The sequence below is a fragment of the Podarcis pityusensis genome (assembly GCF_964106645.2).
Source record: "Podarcis pityusensis genome assembly, chromosome: 9".
In the NCBI taxonomy this organism is placed as follows: Eukaryota; Metazoa; Chordata; class Lepidosauria; order Squamata; family Lacertidae; genus Podarcis; species Podarcis pityusensis.
In genome coordinates this window covers 38,473,258-38,491,922 of record NC_138034.1, presented here as the reverse complement: position 1 = coordinate 38,491,922, position 18,665 = coordinate 38,473,258, and the positions used below count along the sequence as shown (strand labels likewise).

At 39.8% G+C, this 18,665-nt stretch overlaps 1 protein-coding gene and 1 long non-coding RNA gene across 3 annotated transcripts in view; both read left to right on the top strand.

Annotated features, from left to right (window-relative positions):
* Positions 1-18,665, top strand: part of LOC308485552 — a 190,600-nt gene that overhangs the window by 125,472 nt on the left and 46,463 nt on the right. The window lies entirely within an intron of this gene.
* Positions 1-18,665, top strand: part of FHIP1A (FHF complex subunit HOOK interacting protein 1A) — a 79,018-nt gene that overhangs the window by 19,599 nt on the left and 40,754 nt on the right. Inside the window, exons 1-3 of one of the 2 annotated variants that reach the window (XM_081021347.1) lie at positions 611-632; positions 15,175-15,384; positions 16,584-17,210. In XM_081021347.1, the coding sequence (XP_080877473.1) occupies positions 15,280-15,384; positions 16,584-17,210 (732 nt within the window). In that variant the 5' untranslated portion in view covers positions 611-632; positions 15,175-15,279. Of the gene's footprint in view, positions 1-610; positions 633-15,174; positions 15,385-16,583; positions 17,211-18,665 lie in introns of those variants that run through there. The other variant, XM_081021346.1, reaches the window with a different exon arrangement.

The following is an 18,665-nucleotide window of genomic DNA, read 5'->3' as shown; positions in this document are numbered from 1 at the left end:
CTGAAGTGAAAAATTAACAAGAGAGTGCTCTTTGCATTTTAATGGTGCATAGTACGGTAGAATTGTTAGCTGAAGCCAAAGGCAAGCACTGCAATATTTTGAAGGTGGGAATGGAGGGTGCCTGTACTTCGGTTTTCAATTCTGTCTGTTGCAAGATACTGAAACAATACATGAGAATATAAGTAGTTAAATATTCTAGATTGCATGTATTTTTGGAGCATTCTGCATGCTGATGTTTCTATGTTTCAGTAGTATCCCTGCATCTCTTCAAGTCCTCTGTTTTATTCTGCAGAGAGAAATGGTATGGGAACTCTAACCAATTAATTTCTGAGCAATAAGCAGTGCTTTGGATCCTGACCTGAGAATAGCATTAATGGGTCTTTTACTATTTTCTGTGGAGAAATACTGTCAAATAACTATCCAACAAATATGATCTATACGATGGATAAACATGTCATCTGTTTTTCTTTCACTGTTCTTATGACTTGTTCCATTTCTCTGATTTGCAAGTTGGGTATTGTCTAGGGGAAAAGAACCAACATACTGTACAGACCCAGAATTTTAAAGAAGAACCAAGGAATAAACAGTTAGTGTTTGCATAGCAATTGGAAGGAGAATGATGTAAGGCAGAGGTAACTAATGATGATTACTGTTTTCCCAATCAATCTCTTTTGGGCATATTGCTGTTAATGGCTCACCATCTGAATCATAAATGTATGTATGCAAATCCTTTAAGGCTCATGGGTGATGCTCAAGCTACTTACAAACACAGGACCAATATAGAAAAGGATTAAAGATTTATCATATGTTGTTATTGGCCTTTATTGGCATAAGTTTAAACAATAAAATCATAGAAAGTCATCCAAATACATTGATAATCCAAACACTAGATAGCCACCATTGAATAAATCAGGCAACTTTAGCTTTAGCTTTAAATACCCTGAAACAATCTTGGTAGTTTCAGGAGTATCATCCCTCAACAAATATTGGATTACAGATTCTTTGTGAATCGATATTTTAAGCTGTAAAGGAGTCACTAGGAGATTTCTGTGAAGGGTGTCGAGAAGAGGGCAATCCAAAATTATGTGATGTATTGTATCTGGTGTTTTCTTATTACAGGAGCAGCATCTGTTCTGGAAGGGGATTTTTTTGAAATCTTCTGAACAAAACAGATGAAGGGAATGCATTTAGACGAGATAGCATAAAGGCTCTGCGATGCAATGGAGTATCTAAATTGTAAAAGTAATTACCGTATATACTTGTGCATAAGCTGACTTTTCCAGCACATTTTTTATGCTGAAACCCCCCCCCCCCTCGGCTTATACTCGAGTGAGGGTCCCACTTACCCGGGGTCAGCAAACTTTTTTGGGTTGACCGTCACCCAGACCGTGTGGCGGGCCGGACTGTGTGTGTGTGTTTGTGTGTGCGCGTGCACACACACACACACTGGAGGGAGATTCTCTCTCCCCCCCTCCCCCCAGCCTACCTATGGTGCGAGAGGCGGCGGCGACAGGACCAGTGGCAAGAAAGGGCTGGTTGGCTTCAGAGGGGTGCTGCCCACCGCTCTGCCAACTGCGGCTCGTGCCTGCTCTTGTGAGCGGCAGAGGTGAGCGGCGGAGGGATGAGCGGCCCGAAAGCAGCCCTTTCTCACCGCTGGTCCCACCGGCGCCGCCCACCTCGCAAGGGCAGGCACAGGAGCTGCGGATGGGAGAGGCGCTGCGCTGTGCCTCTCCCAAACATGGCTCCTATGCCTGCTTTTGCGAGCAGCAGAGGTGGGCAGCAGCAGAGGAGATGGGATGAGCGGCCCGAAAGCGGTTCTTCTTTTCTCCTGCACGCTGGCCGCCTCTGTGTTGTCTGTGCCGTACTGGGTAAGAACCTGCCCGCTTCTGTGTGCTGGTACCTGGGGCACACCGCATCCTTGTCAAATGAATGTCAGATGCGGCCGCTTTTCTTCTCCTGTTCTTCTCCAGGGCTGTGACCAATGACGTAGACTTTACAGTCTTACCTGTGCTTGGTCACGCCCCCTTGCTATGCCCAAGCATTGCTGAATACAAGTATATCTCTGGTCTTGGATATACAGTACGTTTATTTACAGTACTCAGTCTGCTATATTTTATTTTTTATTTTCTTATTAACCCCTATCTAGACCCAGTGTTGACTATGCTTGCATAGAGCAGCCTGTGTTAGGGCTCTGGAATTACAGTGGTACCTTGGTTCTCAAACAGCTTGGAACCCAAGCACCCCTCAAACCCAGAAGTAAGTTTTGTGGTTTGCTAGCTTTTTTTGGAACCCGAACATGCTCTGTTTTGAGTGTTACGCTTCTGATTTGAGTGCCACATTTCCATTTTGAGTGCCACTCTTCTGTTTTGAGTGTTACACTGAGGTCTCTGTTTTTGCAATTTATTTTGCGTTTTTGCTTCTGTGGTTTGTTTTGTTTTGTTTTTGTTACTGTGTGGAACCCAGTTCAGCTACTGATTGGTTGATTGTGTGACTACAGTACATTGTTTATTGCTTTCATTTTATGCATCGATTGTCTCATTAGATAGTAAAATTCATGTTAAATTGCTGTTTTAGGGTTTTTTAAAAAAAGTTTGGAACAGATTAATTCATTTTGCATTACTTTCTATGGGAAAGTGTGCCTTGGTTTTGGAACACTTTGGTTTTGGAACGGACTTCTGGAACGGATTAAGTTTGAGAACCAAGGTACCACCGTACTTATTGAAGGCTGCTTTAGAAATTAATTAAATAAACAAATATAAATTCTAAGAATTATTTCTAAAAATGAAATCCTCCCCCCCCCAACTAACATTTAAGGCCTTTGCTGAGATATACAGAATAATTGTTGAAATTTGGACCCTACTGTTTGCATTCTACAGGCAGTGTCTCAGAGCTTGCTGCTAAATGATATAGATGACAACAAAAACTGGCTGTGGAACAGGGCTATAAAATTATGCATTGGATAGTTCAGTATGTGCTTCTGTTATACTACTGGCACAGGACAATATATTTTGTTTTCCAAAAGCAAAGCAGTTAGATTGGTGAGATTTAAACCATCTGGACACTAGATTAAATTGTCCAAGGATTATGGGAATATTTGCAGACGTGCTGTAAAAGCTATGAAGTAGAACAGATTATTCTGTACATAGCAAAGAGAAAAATCTATTATATAAAGGAATTTGGCTGTAAAGTCTTCTGATGAATTTGATTTAGTGAGTCAGATGTCCATATGCTTTTCCTGTCAGAGAGAATTCTTGATTGAAATCTGTAGTATGTGTTGTTTGTTTTGTTTTTAGAATACACAGATCAGCAGTTTTCAATTATAATCTGATATCTAGTTCAATGGCTCATGCTACTATATGCAGTAATATACAATGAGGCTCTGTGCTCTCCTTTTGACATTTATGAAACAACCTGCTGCTGGCTGAATGCTGCTTTGATCTGTGCATGATATCCTAGATACGGATGATAATGTTGTTTGGCTGGATCAGATGTTCTGCATGGGAAAATGAGAAGAGCAGATGAAGAAGTGCTAGGCTGTTGATAATTTCCGTATTCCAGATTCACAAAAGTATCATCAGATGAACTCCTACTTGGTGTTCTGTCTATTCCTGCTCCTTATGGATGACAGCTGTTAAAAGAAATTGAAACTGGAACTTTTCAAAAATGTCACTGGTTATGAAACTGAATATGCTTGTGCTGTAAGCAACATTTCATTTTAAATGGTAAAAGTATGCTGTCAGTAAAAATAATGTAGTCTTGAGAAACATGTCCTTGTACGACTTCTAAGTATTTAGTAATCAGTCAGTTTGAAACTTAACGCTTCCTGCCTCTTCCAGAAAATTCCTGTTCCTTGTAGATCCAAGTGGTATTTTGATTCTGATGTTGTTTAACATTAATTTAGACAGCATGGAAGAGATGTTGGCCCTGTTGAGAGATGTTACAATCCAGAAGCTCATTCTGGAGCACTTACTGTATATTTTGATCACATATTTTGTACTTGCAGTCAGGATGGCTAAAGTGTAGTTGAAAGCTGTTCCCTCTCTTCCCAGTTCCTGACACTGAGTTTTCGTATATTCAACTTTTTGTTTTTGAGCACTCTTGTGATCAAATTTTCCATGAATTCTTCTGAATTCTTAACATGAATCTCTACCTGCCTTGGCCAAAACTTTCTTAGCCACTTTGCACTGACTGTGAACCCAGCCAAGTTGTGTTGATTGTGTGTAGTTATTAATTGTAAAGGTAAAGGAACCCCTGACCATTAGGTCCAGTCGTGACTGACTCTGGGGTTGCGGCGCTCATCTCGCTTTATTGGCTGAGGGAGCCGGCGTACAGCTTCCGGGTCATGTGGCCAGCATGACTGAGCCGCTTCTGGCGAACCAGAGCAGCGCACGGAAACGCCGTTTACCTTCCCGCCGGAGCAGTACCTATTTATCTTCTTGCACTTTGATGTGCTTTCGAACTGCTAAGTTGGCCGGAGCTGGGACCAAGCAACGGGAGCTCACCCTGTCTCAGGGATTTGAACCGCTGACCTTCTGATCGGCAAGTCCTAGGCTCTGTGGTTTAACCCACAGCGCCACCCGTGTTGTAGAAATTATCAAATAGGGCCTGAGATCTGTGACAATTTGCTGGAAGGCATCAACAAGATTTGCTCATAAAAAGTTGACACAATTTTGTCAGATGACATTGTCTCTTGAATATTGCTGCTCAATCTGAGATCATTTCAGTATTTTCATGGCCTGTATGTATCCACACAGATTTGGTTGTTTGGTTGGTCTATTCTAAGACACAGAGTCACTGTTCTAACACTTCAAAGTTGTTCACAAAAGTGAAAAATGTGATCAATAGCACTTCCAACACGTTTTTTCATGCAAGCCTTAGGCATGAACTGGGTTTAGGGTAGAGAGAGAAAAAATTGTTAGACCTAGGCCAGTAGCTATCAATTTCAGCTCCTTATCTGAAAAATACAAGTATTAATTAATTAGTGAAACAAAGAAGGTAAGGCTTGTAAGGCAACCAAACTAAATAAAGAGCAAACCATATGCAAAATCTGTATAGTGAGAGACAGACTCTATATGAAAACCTTAAAAAAAAAAAAAAATTAGGACCGAAAGTTTCAAGTGGTTTCAGTCTTCCTGAGATCCAGTCTGCCCAGTTGGTTGGTACAAAGTGCTCTTCTAAAAATACAAAACAAGAAGTGAATTGTATGTCTTTTTAAAAACAGTATGTGAATTCCTGGCTTATAGTTAGGTGGACTATAGGATTTCTCATGCGTAAATTAACAATGTTCCAACTTTGGAGAAGACTACAGGAGATTAACTTCTGGCTTATTCCTGAGTGAGTGAACTGCACTTGTGTGCTTAGATTTAGACATTCACTTGAGCAGCGCTCAGATTGGCAGGTTACCAACGCTGCATATTGTATTTAGTTTGTTTATTTGCTTGAACAGGTTTTCATATGAGAGGCCCTAAGAGAGACTTACTGAAAGAAAAAGTGGAATAAAAAAAAACATGCAGGCTGAAGAATAATTAAATGGGAAGGACTCTTCTTCCAGATGAAGAGAAAGTGTGCCCTACCCTGTTTTGTTTACAAAGAATTTTTTGAATTTAAAGAACAAAACGGGACTATTAATCTCAGATGGAAAACCAAGAGGAGTACATTTTTTTAAGTGCTAAAATAATATATAGAATTTAAAAATGTATTGAGTTTTGACTTATTATGTATAAATGAATTCATTCCTAAGTATCCTTTCCAATCATATCCGTATGTATTTCAGTAGTTAAAAGAAGATCACATTGTGGCTAATCCTAAACTAAATAATCACAGACCTTTTAGAGATGTTTTAGAATTATATTGGACTATAATCTTACGTACTTTAAAAGGATCCTGTACATAAATGCAGCCACAAACTTCTTGGTCTTTGTGGAGACCATGCTCTAATAGCATCTCCCTTTCTTTGTACTCCCTCCCTTTCTCAACCAGAGATAGAACTATTGAGAAATTGCTTTTGGCTCATCATCAGAGAGCATCAATCACTAAGGGTGGAATTCAGTGTTGTGCTAATGCGATAGTTCTGTCACTGCAAGCATTACCTGACAGAATGACATCCCCTCTGCTCGCCCATGTAGTATTCTGAGGGTTCTCCTGACCCTCCAGAACAGATTTTGTGGGTGTGTGCTAGCAGAAGTCCTTGTACTGGTATCTTCTAGCACATCAGATTAGTTGAATCTGGTTCTCTGTTGCCACTTCAGATGCTGCAGCACAGATAAACTTGTCCCACTGAAGTTAGATTAGCATTGTATACTGAGGAAATGGTCATAAGCTCTTGTCTCATTTGTCCACGAAGACCTATAACTTCAATTTTGCAAATAATCCCTGGTGCCTTACTGTGCTTCTATTAGTTATCTTAAGGTCAATGCCATGGTATTCCAGAAACTCATTTAGTAGTCCATCAGTGACTTGTTCAAGAAGTGCCTTGCATGATCTGCTCTTAGGCAACCTACAAACCTTCTTTCCATAACAGAGTTATGTATTGACTGGAGTACTGACATAATAGCACCAGTATGTGTGAATTAAGTTTATAACACTGAAGTGTTAGCTAAAAGTAAATGTGCCCCTGTTCAGGTTCCAGTCACCAAATTTTTCTGGACTTTCTCAGCATTCTATAAACTGTAGGGGGATCAAGCATGACACATCATATTACTAAGCTCTGGTTTTCCATTTTTTGTTCCATTGGCCCTAGAGGCCACTGACCACATTCAGTTTTTATTGGTATGGTGCCTCCCCCCTTTTTTAAAATGCTTTTTATTTTTGCATACTTTGGGAACATCAGTGATGATCTCAATTGACCATAGTATGCTTCTGAAGCATTTCAGGGAGGTGGGGGTTGCGGGCACTGAACTTCAGTGGTTCCACCCCTACCTCCAGAGTCGTTTCCAGAAAGTTGTCATGGGAGCACCATGGGAATTGTCCCGTGGTGTCCCACGGGATTCTATCTTCCCATTTAACATCTATATGAAGCCTCTGGGAGCTGTCATCAGACTTGAAGTGTCATCAGTGTGCAGATGACATCCAGCTCTGTCTCTCTGTTCCATCTGAATCAGGAGAGGGAGTTCAGGTGTTAGACCAGTGCTTGGAGGTGGTGATGGGTTGGATGTGGATCAATAAACTGAAGCAGAATCCTGAAAAGACAGAGGTATTATGTGTTCCAGATTCTCATGGCTGGGAGGTGGCCTCCCCTGGATGGGGTTGCACTCCCCTGGAAGGAGCAGGTTTGTAGTTTGGGGGTGCTCCTGGCTGATGACCTCTGTGTCTAGGAGTACCTTTTCCATCTCTGGTTGGTTTACCAGCTACCAGCTTGCCTTTGGGAAAGAGATAATTTGACCACTGTACTCCAGGCTCTGTTAACTTTCAGATTTGATTTTTGCAGTGTGCTCTATGTGGGGCTGCCCTTGAAGATGACTTGGAAACTTCAGTTGGTCCTAATTGCAGCCACCAGGTTACCGGCTGGGGTTCCATTTAGATCTCATATAACCCCTTGGTTATATAACTGCGCTTGGTTGCCAGTTCATTTCTGGGCTCAATTCAATGTGTTCATATTAGTGTTTAAAACACTAAATGACTCAGGCTTCTTTACAGACCCTCCAGGGTGCTGAAATCAGCAGAGGGGACCTCTTGATAGTCCTTCCACCTTCAGAGGCTCATGGTGTGGTGGCCCTGGAGAGGGCACTCTCTGTGGCAGCCCCAAAGTTGTGGAAACCCACCCCAGAGGTACACCTGGCATTTTTATTATACAGCTTCCGGTGAATGCTGAGGATGCACATTTTACCCTGGCTTTTGGCACTTGAGATATATAGTTTTAGGACCCACCTTATTTTGGGGATTGTAAGTTGTTTTAAATAGAGTTAAATATTGTGTTTTATCTGCCCCAGGACCTTGGAGTGAAGGGAGGGTAATAAATAAATAATAATTAGATTTTTTTTTTTTTTTTAATCCACTTGTTCTGCATCTGACATATGCTGGCCAGGATGCTGACTTCTTATAATTTTTCAGAACTGTTGGCTCAGTGGGGAAGGAATGACAAGTTTTAAGCACTTAAAGATAACATGGTTCATACTGTTAAGATAGCTTGACCTTCCATTATCTCCTCGACCCCTTTCCAGCGCTATACCTTTTGCTTTAACATCATCAGTGCAATTGGGTTTTTCTCTTAATAAATAGCCATCAATCTTGATGTCATGTGTTTACAGTTTTCCAGTGCAGAGGCTTACGTTAATGAACGTGATCATTTACACAGTGTCACTGTAGTATTGGCATGCTAAATAATTTAGCAGGCTGTGGCAGGTAGATAGCTGTGTAGTGTCTCTGTTACTATGGCAATACATTTCCTTAATGCAAATATTAGTCATTCTGACTATGTGGATCTCTAGACTCAGGAAATTTATTAGTGAGGATGGAGAATTTAGCCTGGAGTGATTCATTTTCTGTGCTGGCTCAGTGTTGAGTCTGGTTCTGGTGAGCCAAATTTGCTTGATAGCCATAAATGCAGACAGCAGGTAGCCTATATTCAGAATAACCTTCTTAATCTTTCACTCTTTTTTAAAAAAGCCACTTCCTACCCTTGGCAATAATGGTTTTCTCTGTTTACTTTGTCGACATTAGATGTAAATTGGTGACAGTGAAACAGGAAGGGATGGAGAGCAGGTTTGGTGGACCTTTCAGCCTCAACACCATATCTGATTAAATTTTCATTTAAAACTTCTACAAATGGGTGACTTACAAAATACAGTGGTACCTCGGGTTAAGTACTTAATTCGTTCCGGAGGTCCGTACTTAACCTGAAGCTGTTCTTAACCTGAAGCACCACTTTAGCTAATGGGGCCTCCTGCTGCCGCCATGCCGCCGGAGCACGATTTCTGTTCTTAACCTGAAGCACTATTTCTGGGTTAGCGGAGTCTGTAACCTGAAGCGTATGTAACCTGAAGCATATGTAACCCGAGGTACCACTGTACTTACAAAATCCAGTGAGCAAGGCCCCTATCTTCAGGTTTGTTGCCAAATAAACTTAAGGCATTTAGGAAAGATTGAGATTTTCATTATATATGGTTTCAGCAGTTCCCCCAAACTGCTGAAACCATATATACTGAAAATCTCAATCTTCAAACTGCTATGTGACCTTTCCTAAACAAGTATAATACAGAATGGTGATGGTTAAGACTTCCTGCTGACATTTTGGTGCCCTGGTTTTGTCCATCACAACATATAAGAAGTGGTGCTTTTCTAACAGTGCAATTCTATGCATGTTTACTCACAGTATAGCCTTCTGAGTGCGGTGGGATATACTTCTTCGTAAGTGACTATAATAAAGCAGGCTTAAGCTTCCTGCTTGTCCATGGAGCTTGTGTTTCTTTTTAGTCTTGTATCTCTTTGGGGTTTTTTCCTTGAATTGCTGCCTGCCCTGTTTTCTTGCCTACTACATGTTTTCCCTAGTTTTCCTGGGCTAGGTCCTGTCTTGTTTTTGTTTCCTTTTTTTACTTGGGATGTGATTTATACTCATCCCTGCCTTGATTCTGTGCAGACTCTTTAAGAACAGAATCTCATGAAAGTATAAATATTTCTATATGGATGGTCTTAATCCTGTCTGGCTGCTAGTTTTCGCCCCTGAATCTTGCTTACATCATGTCTTCTGGCCTTGGGCCATGCTTCTATGTTTCTGCGACCTCTCTGCTGACTACTGCATCTACTCACATCCTGGACTAAAAATATTATTCCTAGGAAAGACCATGTCTACAAAAGACACAGCTAACCTCCCCACCCCACTAATTAATCTTTTTTTAAAATAATTGTTCTAATTATTCATAAAATAATCACAGGCCACTCACTCTTTCTAATTGACCTACCTTACAAGGATAAAAGGAATTCAGAGTGAAAGAAGCAGTGTTGGCTGCTTGGAGGGCAGAAGGGGATTAAAATATAATGTATTTTCTGATATAATATTCTGAAAGAGCAAAGCCACACATGAACTACTAGTAATAAGAAACCAAACATTATTCGGTTGTATACACGGTATATGCTGTTCTGTATTCTGTATAATAATCTTGGGCATTATTAGCAAATACTTTTAGCAAGACACTGTCCTCCCTCCCTTCCTTCCAATAACTGCTCCATTTATTCAAGCAATAGTTGCACAAATAAGCATGATTCTAATATACTGTTCACTTGATAAAGTTTAATGTTATCCTTTGAAATTAAACTTTTCAAGCATTATTAATAGTGCTTATAATAAAGGTTACTGTGATTTGAAATTTAACATTAAAATGGAAGTGATTGCACTCTAGGCTTAACATTGAGAGAAGGTATATGTGCATATTTAACCAGCATAATGAATTGCAAGTTTCACTTATTAGTTCTAAACAGAGCTGTGCGCTGCTTGTAATGGTCCAATAATCTGCTGCTACTGTCTCTTGATACAGTAAGGAGATGAGTGCCTTAACAAACATTGTATTCCTTTATTAAATTTAAAGCTTCTTCTGGGGTAGTTAATGTTAGTGGGATCAATGAATTTATGAACAGCATAACTCCTGGGTAAGCATTCATGTCATTTTCGGGTTGCCATATTTTGAAGAGCCAAAAAGACACATTTGCCGACTTCTACTTTTGACTATGGATCGCTATTGTGAATGTCATTTTACATACCCATGTAAAAGACGACGTATGGCAACCCCGTGTCCGTTCAACTTGCATGTATCCTGGATTGCCTCAGATTCGAAACTTGTCAGCATTCATGAGAAATGGTTGTTCTGTACAGATGGAGTATTAGGTGGATATCCACAGATTTACGAATTCACATGCCAGCTTGCTAAGGGCAAGTATCTTCAGACAAGGAGGCCACCCAATATATCATAGAGCCAATATGTAACAGAGCCAGTTGCATTTATACAGGACTTGTATTCTGATTTTGTTTAATAGTTGTTTCCAACAGAAATGAACTCTTGTGCCATTGGAATTTGTAGTGCCTCCAAGTAATGAGGTACCGTGTCCTTGAATTACAACCAATTTGTGCCCTAACTCTCCTAACACTCCTAGGCTGGTTTACAAGTACAGCAGTTGCTCAAATTTATTTTGTCTTGACCAGCATATTTTAACTTACTTTCAGATAAAACCCTGTTAAAAGCTATTGGACAGTAATTCTCCTAAAGACAATAGAACAAAAGAGCATATAATAATATCCAGCGGTGACTTTCTACTGATGGAAGGGAATCAACTGGAACAAGAAAGGAGGCAATTTTCAGCAATGTACCATACCTCTAAAATTGCCTCCAAATGAATCTTAAGGGTTAAACTGTTCTTTTACACAAGTATTCCAATGCCCCTTTAAAAAGTGGAAGTGTGTAGCAGTCCTGCACATCTTATAATTGTGAACATTGTTAAAAATTAAATGCTTTTTGGCTATTTGTTAAAGGTGCAATTAAGATGGTACTAGATAACATTTTATTGTGCTTTCAAGATAGATACATGTGCTATGCCTCTACAGCAGACTTGTCCATGGTCCTCCAGATATTGTTGGACTCTCTCATCACACCTGAGCATCAGCCATGTTTATCTGGGACTGATGGTGGGAGTTTGAATCCACCTCTCAACCCAACTCTCATAAAAAGTAAAGAGAGACAGAAACTTTGGATTCATGTCACCCAAACCCAGTAGATATTGTTGTTGGTTGTTGGATGACCAAGATGGAGAGTAATGCCACAAATCTTTACAGGAATCTGAAACCAATTAAACCCAGCTTCCTTTCTTAGTTGGAGTGTGAAAGAAACTCCATTTCTTATATCAATAGTCTAAGTGGCTGATCAGACATTATTTAGAGGCTAGCTTTGACATGCAGTGCTAGTGTGGAGACTCTACGATTTTAAGACCAAGGGCACAAGCACCTAGGTTATGGGGTGGACAATCTGAAACAGTAGGGCTTATGTGGATACAGAAAGCAGTGGAAAGAACTTGAAGAGGAACATATCCAAAGATGAATGTGAGACAGTGTGAAGAGAAAGAGAGTTTTGATATGCACATGTGTTTTCCTAACCCCTGTGGCACAGTATTTCTGAATTTAGATTTATTTGTGAAAGAATTCATGCAGTTACTTGTCTTATCCTCCTAGGGGCTGCTATTTCCTTGCAAAATCTGTGTGTGCTTGCTGCTTTATACTTGAATGTGTTGGAGAAAAACATTTCACTGAAAATGTGAACCAAATTGTAATTCATTTTAAAGCAGGTGCAGTGGCTCAAATTGGTGGATGAAACCCGCCCCCCCCCCATAAACAAACTTAGTATTTTGGTAAAAGGACATACCTTATGCAATTGAGTCTGCAGAACTGTAATCTTGGTTTGCACAATAAATATTCCTCAGCAGTTGTGACTGAATAAATTGAAAGGATTTTTGATTGCTACTGTGTTTGAATATCACAATGAACCATGGTTTATCAGGATGGGAACAGGTTACAATGAACACATGTTTAACAGGAAACAGCTGTGAGGAAGAGTTATGATTGCAATGGAAGACAAAATATTGCGATGTGGTGAAGAAATGCAAAGAGTCTTGTGGCACCTTTAAAGTGAACATATGTATAATTGATTTTTTTTTGTCAATCCATTTGATCAGCCTCATGATGAAGTAGACTGTAGTCCAGTAGTCCATGAAACTTTACTTCATAATAAATTTGTTAATCTCTAGAAGTGCCATACAACTCTTATTTTTGGTCTGTTGCAGCAAATGCAACAATCATGCAAACCTTTCTGGAAACTCTGAAGGGAGGCTGTAATCCACATTCTATTTAGTTTCAAAATAACTGGGAATCTAGTGTACAGAAGGGAATTTCTCTGTTTTTGTTCTGGCTCTGAATAAGTGAAAACACTCTGCCCCTCTGTGATAAAGTTGAATTTACTTGTTAAAACAATCCCACTCAGTAGAACACTTATTGAGAAGAAAACGTTTTCTCTCATTGTATTCTTGCTCACCCTGCCACTGTCCAGATCACTCCTTGTTAAATTACCTGCCTCTTTCCTTCTCCAAATATTTCTGGTTGCACTTAGCTCATATGAGAATCTATTATAGTATAAAAGAACACCATCTCCCCGAATAGATGAACTGTATACTCTCAGAACTTCCATCTAGTCGGAACTGAGCTTTTTTATTGGTCTTCATCCAACTCATTACTGATTCCAGGCACTGGTTCAGCACATTCACTGCCTTACGTTAATCTGACAAAGAGAAATAGAGCTGGGTGCCATCAGTAAATTGATAAAATCTCCCCCCAAATTTCAGAATGACTTATCCCAGCAATATCTTAGATGTTAAAGAGCACAAAGGACAATACAGAATCCTGTGGAGATCAATAGCGCCATCAGTAGTGCCAGTATCAACTGCAGAAATGGTCCTCCAAGATGAGAGCAGAACTCCCATCAGGCCCAGCAAGCATGGCCACATCTGGAAGGCCAAAGGTTCTCCACACTTGTATTAGAGAGACATATGGAATTAGTTGCAGAATGGTTTTATGATCTAACCAAATGTTGGCTGGGCCATTCGCAGCAAACAATTTTGCTGCGAAAAGTTATTTTGGGGGGATTATTAGCATGATAAGTCAGTTAATATTTACTTCCCAGCAGTTGTAAAGGTCTTTTGGTTTGTTCATAATGTCAAGCACATTTCTGAAATCAGCATAATTTGTCTTAATTTCCATACTTGTTAAGCAGCACAGTAATTAAGGTGGACCACTATATATGGAGCAGGAGTCCTAAGATGTATTACTTGGGTAGCAAAACACATCCCTCACCCATTCCCATTAATTGCTCTGAAATGCAAAGAACCAGATAACACTGCTAGCACCATGTGCTACAACCGAATTTGCAATCAATCAATCAATCAATCAATCAATCAAATAAATAAATAAATAAATAAATAAAAAATATAGTTTTGTCTTGTCTGTGGAGTCCAAAAATCTAACTCTTGTTAGTCTGTTGCAGCACCTTCGATTAATGAATTTATTGTTGCATGGCCATGTGTGTGGTCAGTTTCATGGGCTATGAAGCTGATTTATTCAATAAAAGTTTGTGATAAACTATGACACAACAAGCAAAGATTTTGTGAAATGAAATCCTGGCTATTTCTCCTGGCTATGTGGGAGGAGAATGAAGAGCAGGGGAGCACACTAACCCAAGGCTTGGCTCAGGCTCATTATAACTAGTGCAAAAACATGGTTTCCCATTATGTGTGAATGTGACCAGGATGGTGGTATGCTGTCATTTATCTGACCAAAATGATGCATTGATTACATGTAGGAACTACTCTTTATTTTCATGGCATTTTACCATTGGTACAAACCACAGTGTGGGCACCCTGTGCTCTTTCACATCCTGTAATTTCACACAGTTTGCTCTTACTAACAACAGCAACAACAAAAAAGGTCGTGTTTCTGAATGAATAGCTGTTTTTGTCAGAAATCTTTTTAAAAGGCCCTCAACCTTGCATATGTATTCAGCTTTTGTTGTTAGTATTGCTTAGTTACCAAGGATAATATAGGAAAAGGCATGATGTATTTTCACGTGTACCAAATTTAGCTTTAATTTGCTTTTGTGTTCTTCCAATTAGTAGCTCCCACAGAAGCCTATCGAAAGCTCTTTGCCTTTCTAAGCCAAGGACCCCATTCTAGTTATAAACATCCTTCACCATACTTTTACCCCCAGGGGAGGAATGATAACCTTTCCCACAACATACTTCTGACTATGGTGTGCTGCAAAGAGCACAGAATCAAGAAATGATCACTTTGTCAGAAACATGGGTTAATCTAGTAAAACAATAAAGTATGTAAGAAAAACCTTTCTGGATCAAACCAAAGGCCTGTCTATCTAGTTCAGTATCCTGTATCCCATAGTGTCCAACGAGATGTCTATGGGAAGCCCACTAGCAAGAGATGAATGCAATATCCCTCTTCTGCTGTTTTCCGCCAGGGATATGTAATACTATAAAGAAGTGAGAAGATGCAGACTTGTGTTGCAAGAGATCCAGGGCCATGTGTATAATATCACATTATTCCCAGTACATCTTTTAAAATCTAAGTTGCTTTACATTGCTGTTAAATCCCATATGTTTTTTTCTTTATGAATTTTGATTTTGGTTTCTTTGCAGATCAAAGATGCTCTCCAGACTTGACACTTGTGATGCAGTGATCAGCAGCAGAAGAGAGCAAAGGAAATTGAATATGGCCTCATAGAATTGAACTTTGGAGAGTTTATGATGTCCACAGGTGCGAGTGGCAGGAAAAAGCATCAGGCTGTGAGCCTCGAAGGAGTTGACCCAGAAACCTGCATGATAGTGTTTAAAACTCACTGGGCACAGGTAAAGTAGCTCAGGGAAGCTTTTCTTCAATTGGTTTTTAAAGTTGGTTGCACTGGTAAGAATCCATTCCAAAACAACAACAACAATCAAGAAACAACAAAAAGATTGGAAGTTGGGTTTAACTGCCAATACACAGCATGCAGTCTGTTCCCTAACACTCAAGTGCATTTTCTGTTCTTGTTCTGGAAAATGGTAGAATCTTGCTCCTCCATTATTTAGTTAACATCACATGTAATAATAAAGTGGCATAGCTCTGTTTGATGGATAGGCTAGAGAAAGAGCTGGGAGATTTAGATTTAATGAAAGGAGATAAAATTTAGAATATAACTTTGAATTATCATGCTTTGACGGTCCAGTGGATTTTAAAGATAAGGCTCAATTATATATTAGTATTGGATGCAAACCTGCACATGGTTAGGCTGCTTAAATCCTATTGAAGCAGGCTTTGTGCAGGTGTGCAGACTAAGGAGATGCATTTTACAGCACCAGGCAATGATCTCTTTTAATCCAGTGTTGTTCACATTGACTGACACATGTCTACAGTCAAGTTGCCTTCCTCTGTTTTTGTCACCTGAGATCCTTCCATTGTAATGTTGGGGATTGACCTAACACACCCTCTTAGCGTTTATACAAGCAAATGATGCCACTTAATCATGGCTTCAGCTACCCAGCTCTCCCAGAAGTTGAATTAGCAAAAGACATTGTTAGTACTGAATTTGGTATTTGCAACTTGGTTGGCCAGCACTCCCAATTTTAATGTTTTTACTTACAAGGATAGTGATCAGTGGTAGCTTGCTACATAATGTTATGAGGCAATTAAAGAACCATTGGGGTTGAAGACCAGAATATAAATACGTTAAATAAATAATATTTTAACAAACCCATTAGATACAGTAGTGTATGAGCTGTTTAAATGTGCTTTCATAAATTAATTCCTATTGCTAATTTATAAGTTCTTTGCTACTTGATTAAATTATTAATCTCTGCAATCCATTCTGAGGTCCATTTTGAGAGGCACTTTGCTGCATTTGTTCAATAGATTTTTTTATTCAATAGATGTTTTTACATTGGGAGCTTAAAACACTGATTCAGTCTAGCAATTTTGAAGACTGGGTTTAGTGAAAAATAGGATTTGAGTTAAAAGGTTAGTTAAGAACCTCTTCACTCTGATAACGAGAATGTGTTTCATGTTTCTCTAGGTGGTGAAAATATTAGAGAAGCATGACCCTTTGAAAAATATTCAGGCAAAATATGGGGCAATTCCTCCTGATGAGGCCAGCACTGTGCAGAATTATGTAGAACACATGCTCTTCCTGTTAATTGAAGAGCAAGCAAAAGATGCTGCCATGGGACCTATCCTGGAGTTTGTTGTTACCGAGAATATCATGGAGAAACTCTTCCTTTGGAGTCTCAGACGGGAGTTCACTGACGAGATGAAAATCGAACAGTTGAAGATGTATGAAATGCTTGTCACTCAGTCCCACCAGCCCTTGCTGCATCACAAGCCCATCTTGAAACCTTTGATGATGTTGCTGAGTTCTTGCTCAGGAACTACTACACCAGCCGTGGAAGCTGAGCTGGTGGTTCTTCTCAACCAGCTGTGCTCAATCCTAGCCAAAGATCCATCTATTTTAGAACTCTTTTTCCATACCAGTGAGGACCAAGGAGCTGCAAACTTCCTAATTTTCTCTCTCTTGATTCCTTTCATTCATCGAGAAGGGACTGTGGGCCAACAGGCTCGTGATGCACTGCTTTTTATAATGTCACTTTCTGCAGAAAACAATGTTGTTGCTAACCATATAGTAGAAAACACTTACTTCTGTCCGGTAAGTTGCTTCTTCTGACCCTACCCTCTAAAGAACCCCCCCCTTTTGATATTTTCCCCACCAACAAAGCAGAACTGAATTTATTTGGTACATTTTGTTACGGTTTTGCAGAAGTGGGAAGTGGTGGGATCAGTGGGATATATCTTTCTGAACCAGTCTGTATTTAATTGTGGTCATTTTTATACTATAATTTGCTCCTCGACAGAAAACTTATCAGGAGCAAAATGAACAAATTAGGGACTAAAAACATGCCATTTAGTGGGGATAATATCAAAGTATCAAAGTATGATATTTAGGTGGCCATTTGGGTCTAATTAACATTGGTATTAGTATACCAACGTTAACATGATATTATAATGTGCCATTTGAAGATCAGATAGTTTTTTGAATAAAACATTTGCATTAGGTGTTAAAACTGTAAAGTGTTGAAATTTTCAAAAATCTCTCCAGTTATGCTTCAGTTAAGCTAGTTACATTTCGTTTTTAAACAAATCAAACTATTTCCTTCAACTTAATCTTACTGAACTCACAGAAGTAAAGAATTAGTTGTTTTCCTTCTGCTGCACCACCTACCTATCACAACGACACACATGCCAACTTGCATAAGTTCCTATGAGTTCGTGGAAGGTGATTCCCAAAGGAATCCTTTTTATTCTTTCTAGTCAGAAACTAGCAGTGTTCAAACCAAGCTAACTTCACACTTGCTGCTTCTGCTTCCTGCCTCCATTCAGTTCCTGCTATCCTTTGACCTGCTGCCTCATCATTTATTTATTATATGCGTATCTGGCTTTTTCAGACAAATACTTTGAAAGTGGTTCATATCAGTCAAAAAAAAATTAGGCAGGGAAAGGAGCTAGAGAGGGAGAGCACTTTGATAATGCTGGAATGAAGTGATTAATTGTGTATCTGTGTTTCTAATGGTGGCCAGATTAGACTGATAACTGGAACAAAGTGTTGAACTGAAGATAATCCAGTGAAGACCGGACTGATATTCCTTTGCAGTTGATCTTGCTATGATAACAGTTGGTGCAACTGCCTGATGCAGCTTGTTCCTGAGTGTTGTTAGGTTGGGCTTGGTTAGTTGAAATTAGTTCCCACTGCAATCCAGGGGTACCAATTTGAATAAAATATTGGGGGCCCCAGGTAGGCCCCACCCCGCATAATCGATCACAAGATGTGGCGCATGCACACCGTCTGAATGGTAATGCCCATCAACTTTGGCAGGTCCTGGCCCCTTCAAATATTTTAGAGGGGTGGGGCAAAGGGACCTTGTCCCCTAGGGGTTGGCTCCTATGCTACAATCAATGGGGCAAATTGGTAATGACTTGATTTGCTTTCCGTTTCAACTATGTCTGGATCCAAACCTTCCCTCGTACTTTTTGTACCAGCCCAGCCATAAGGCAGGGTGAGACCATTGCCTCAGGTGGCAGAAGCCCCACTGCCTCCACAAGCAGC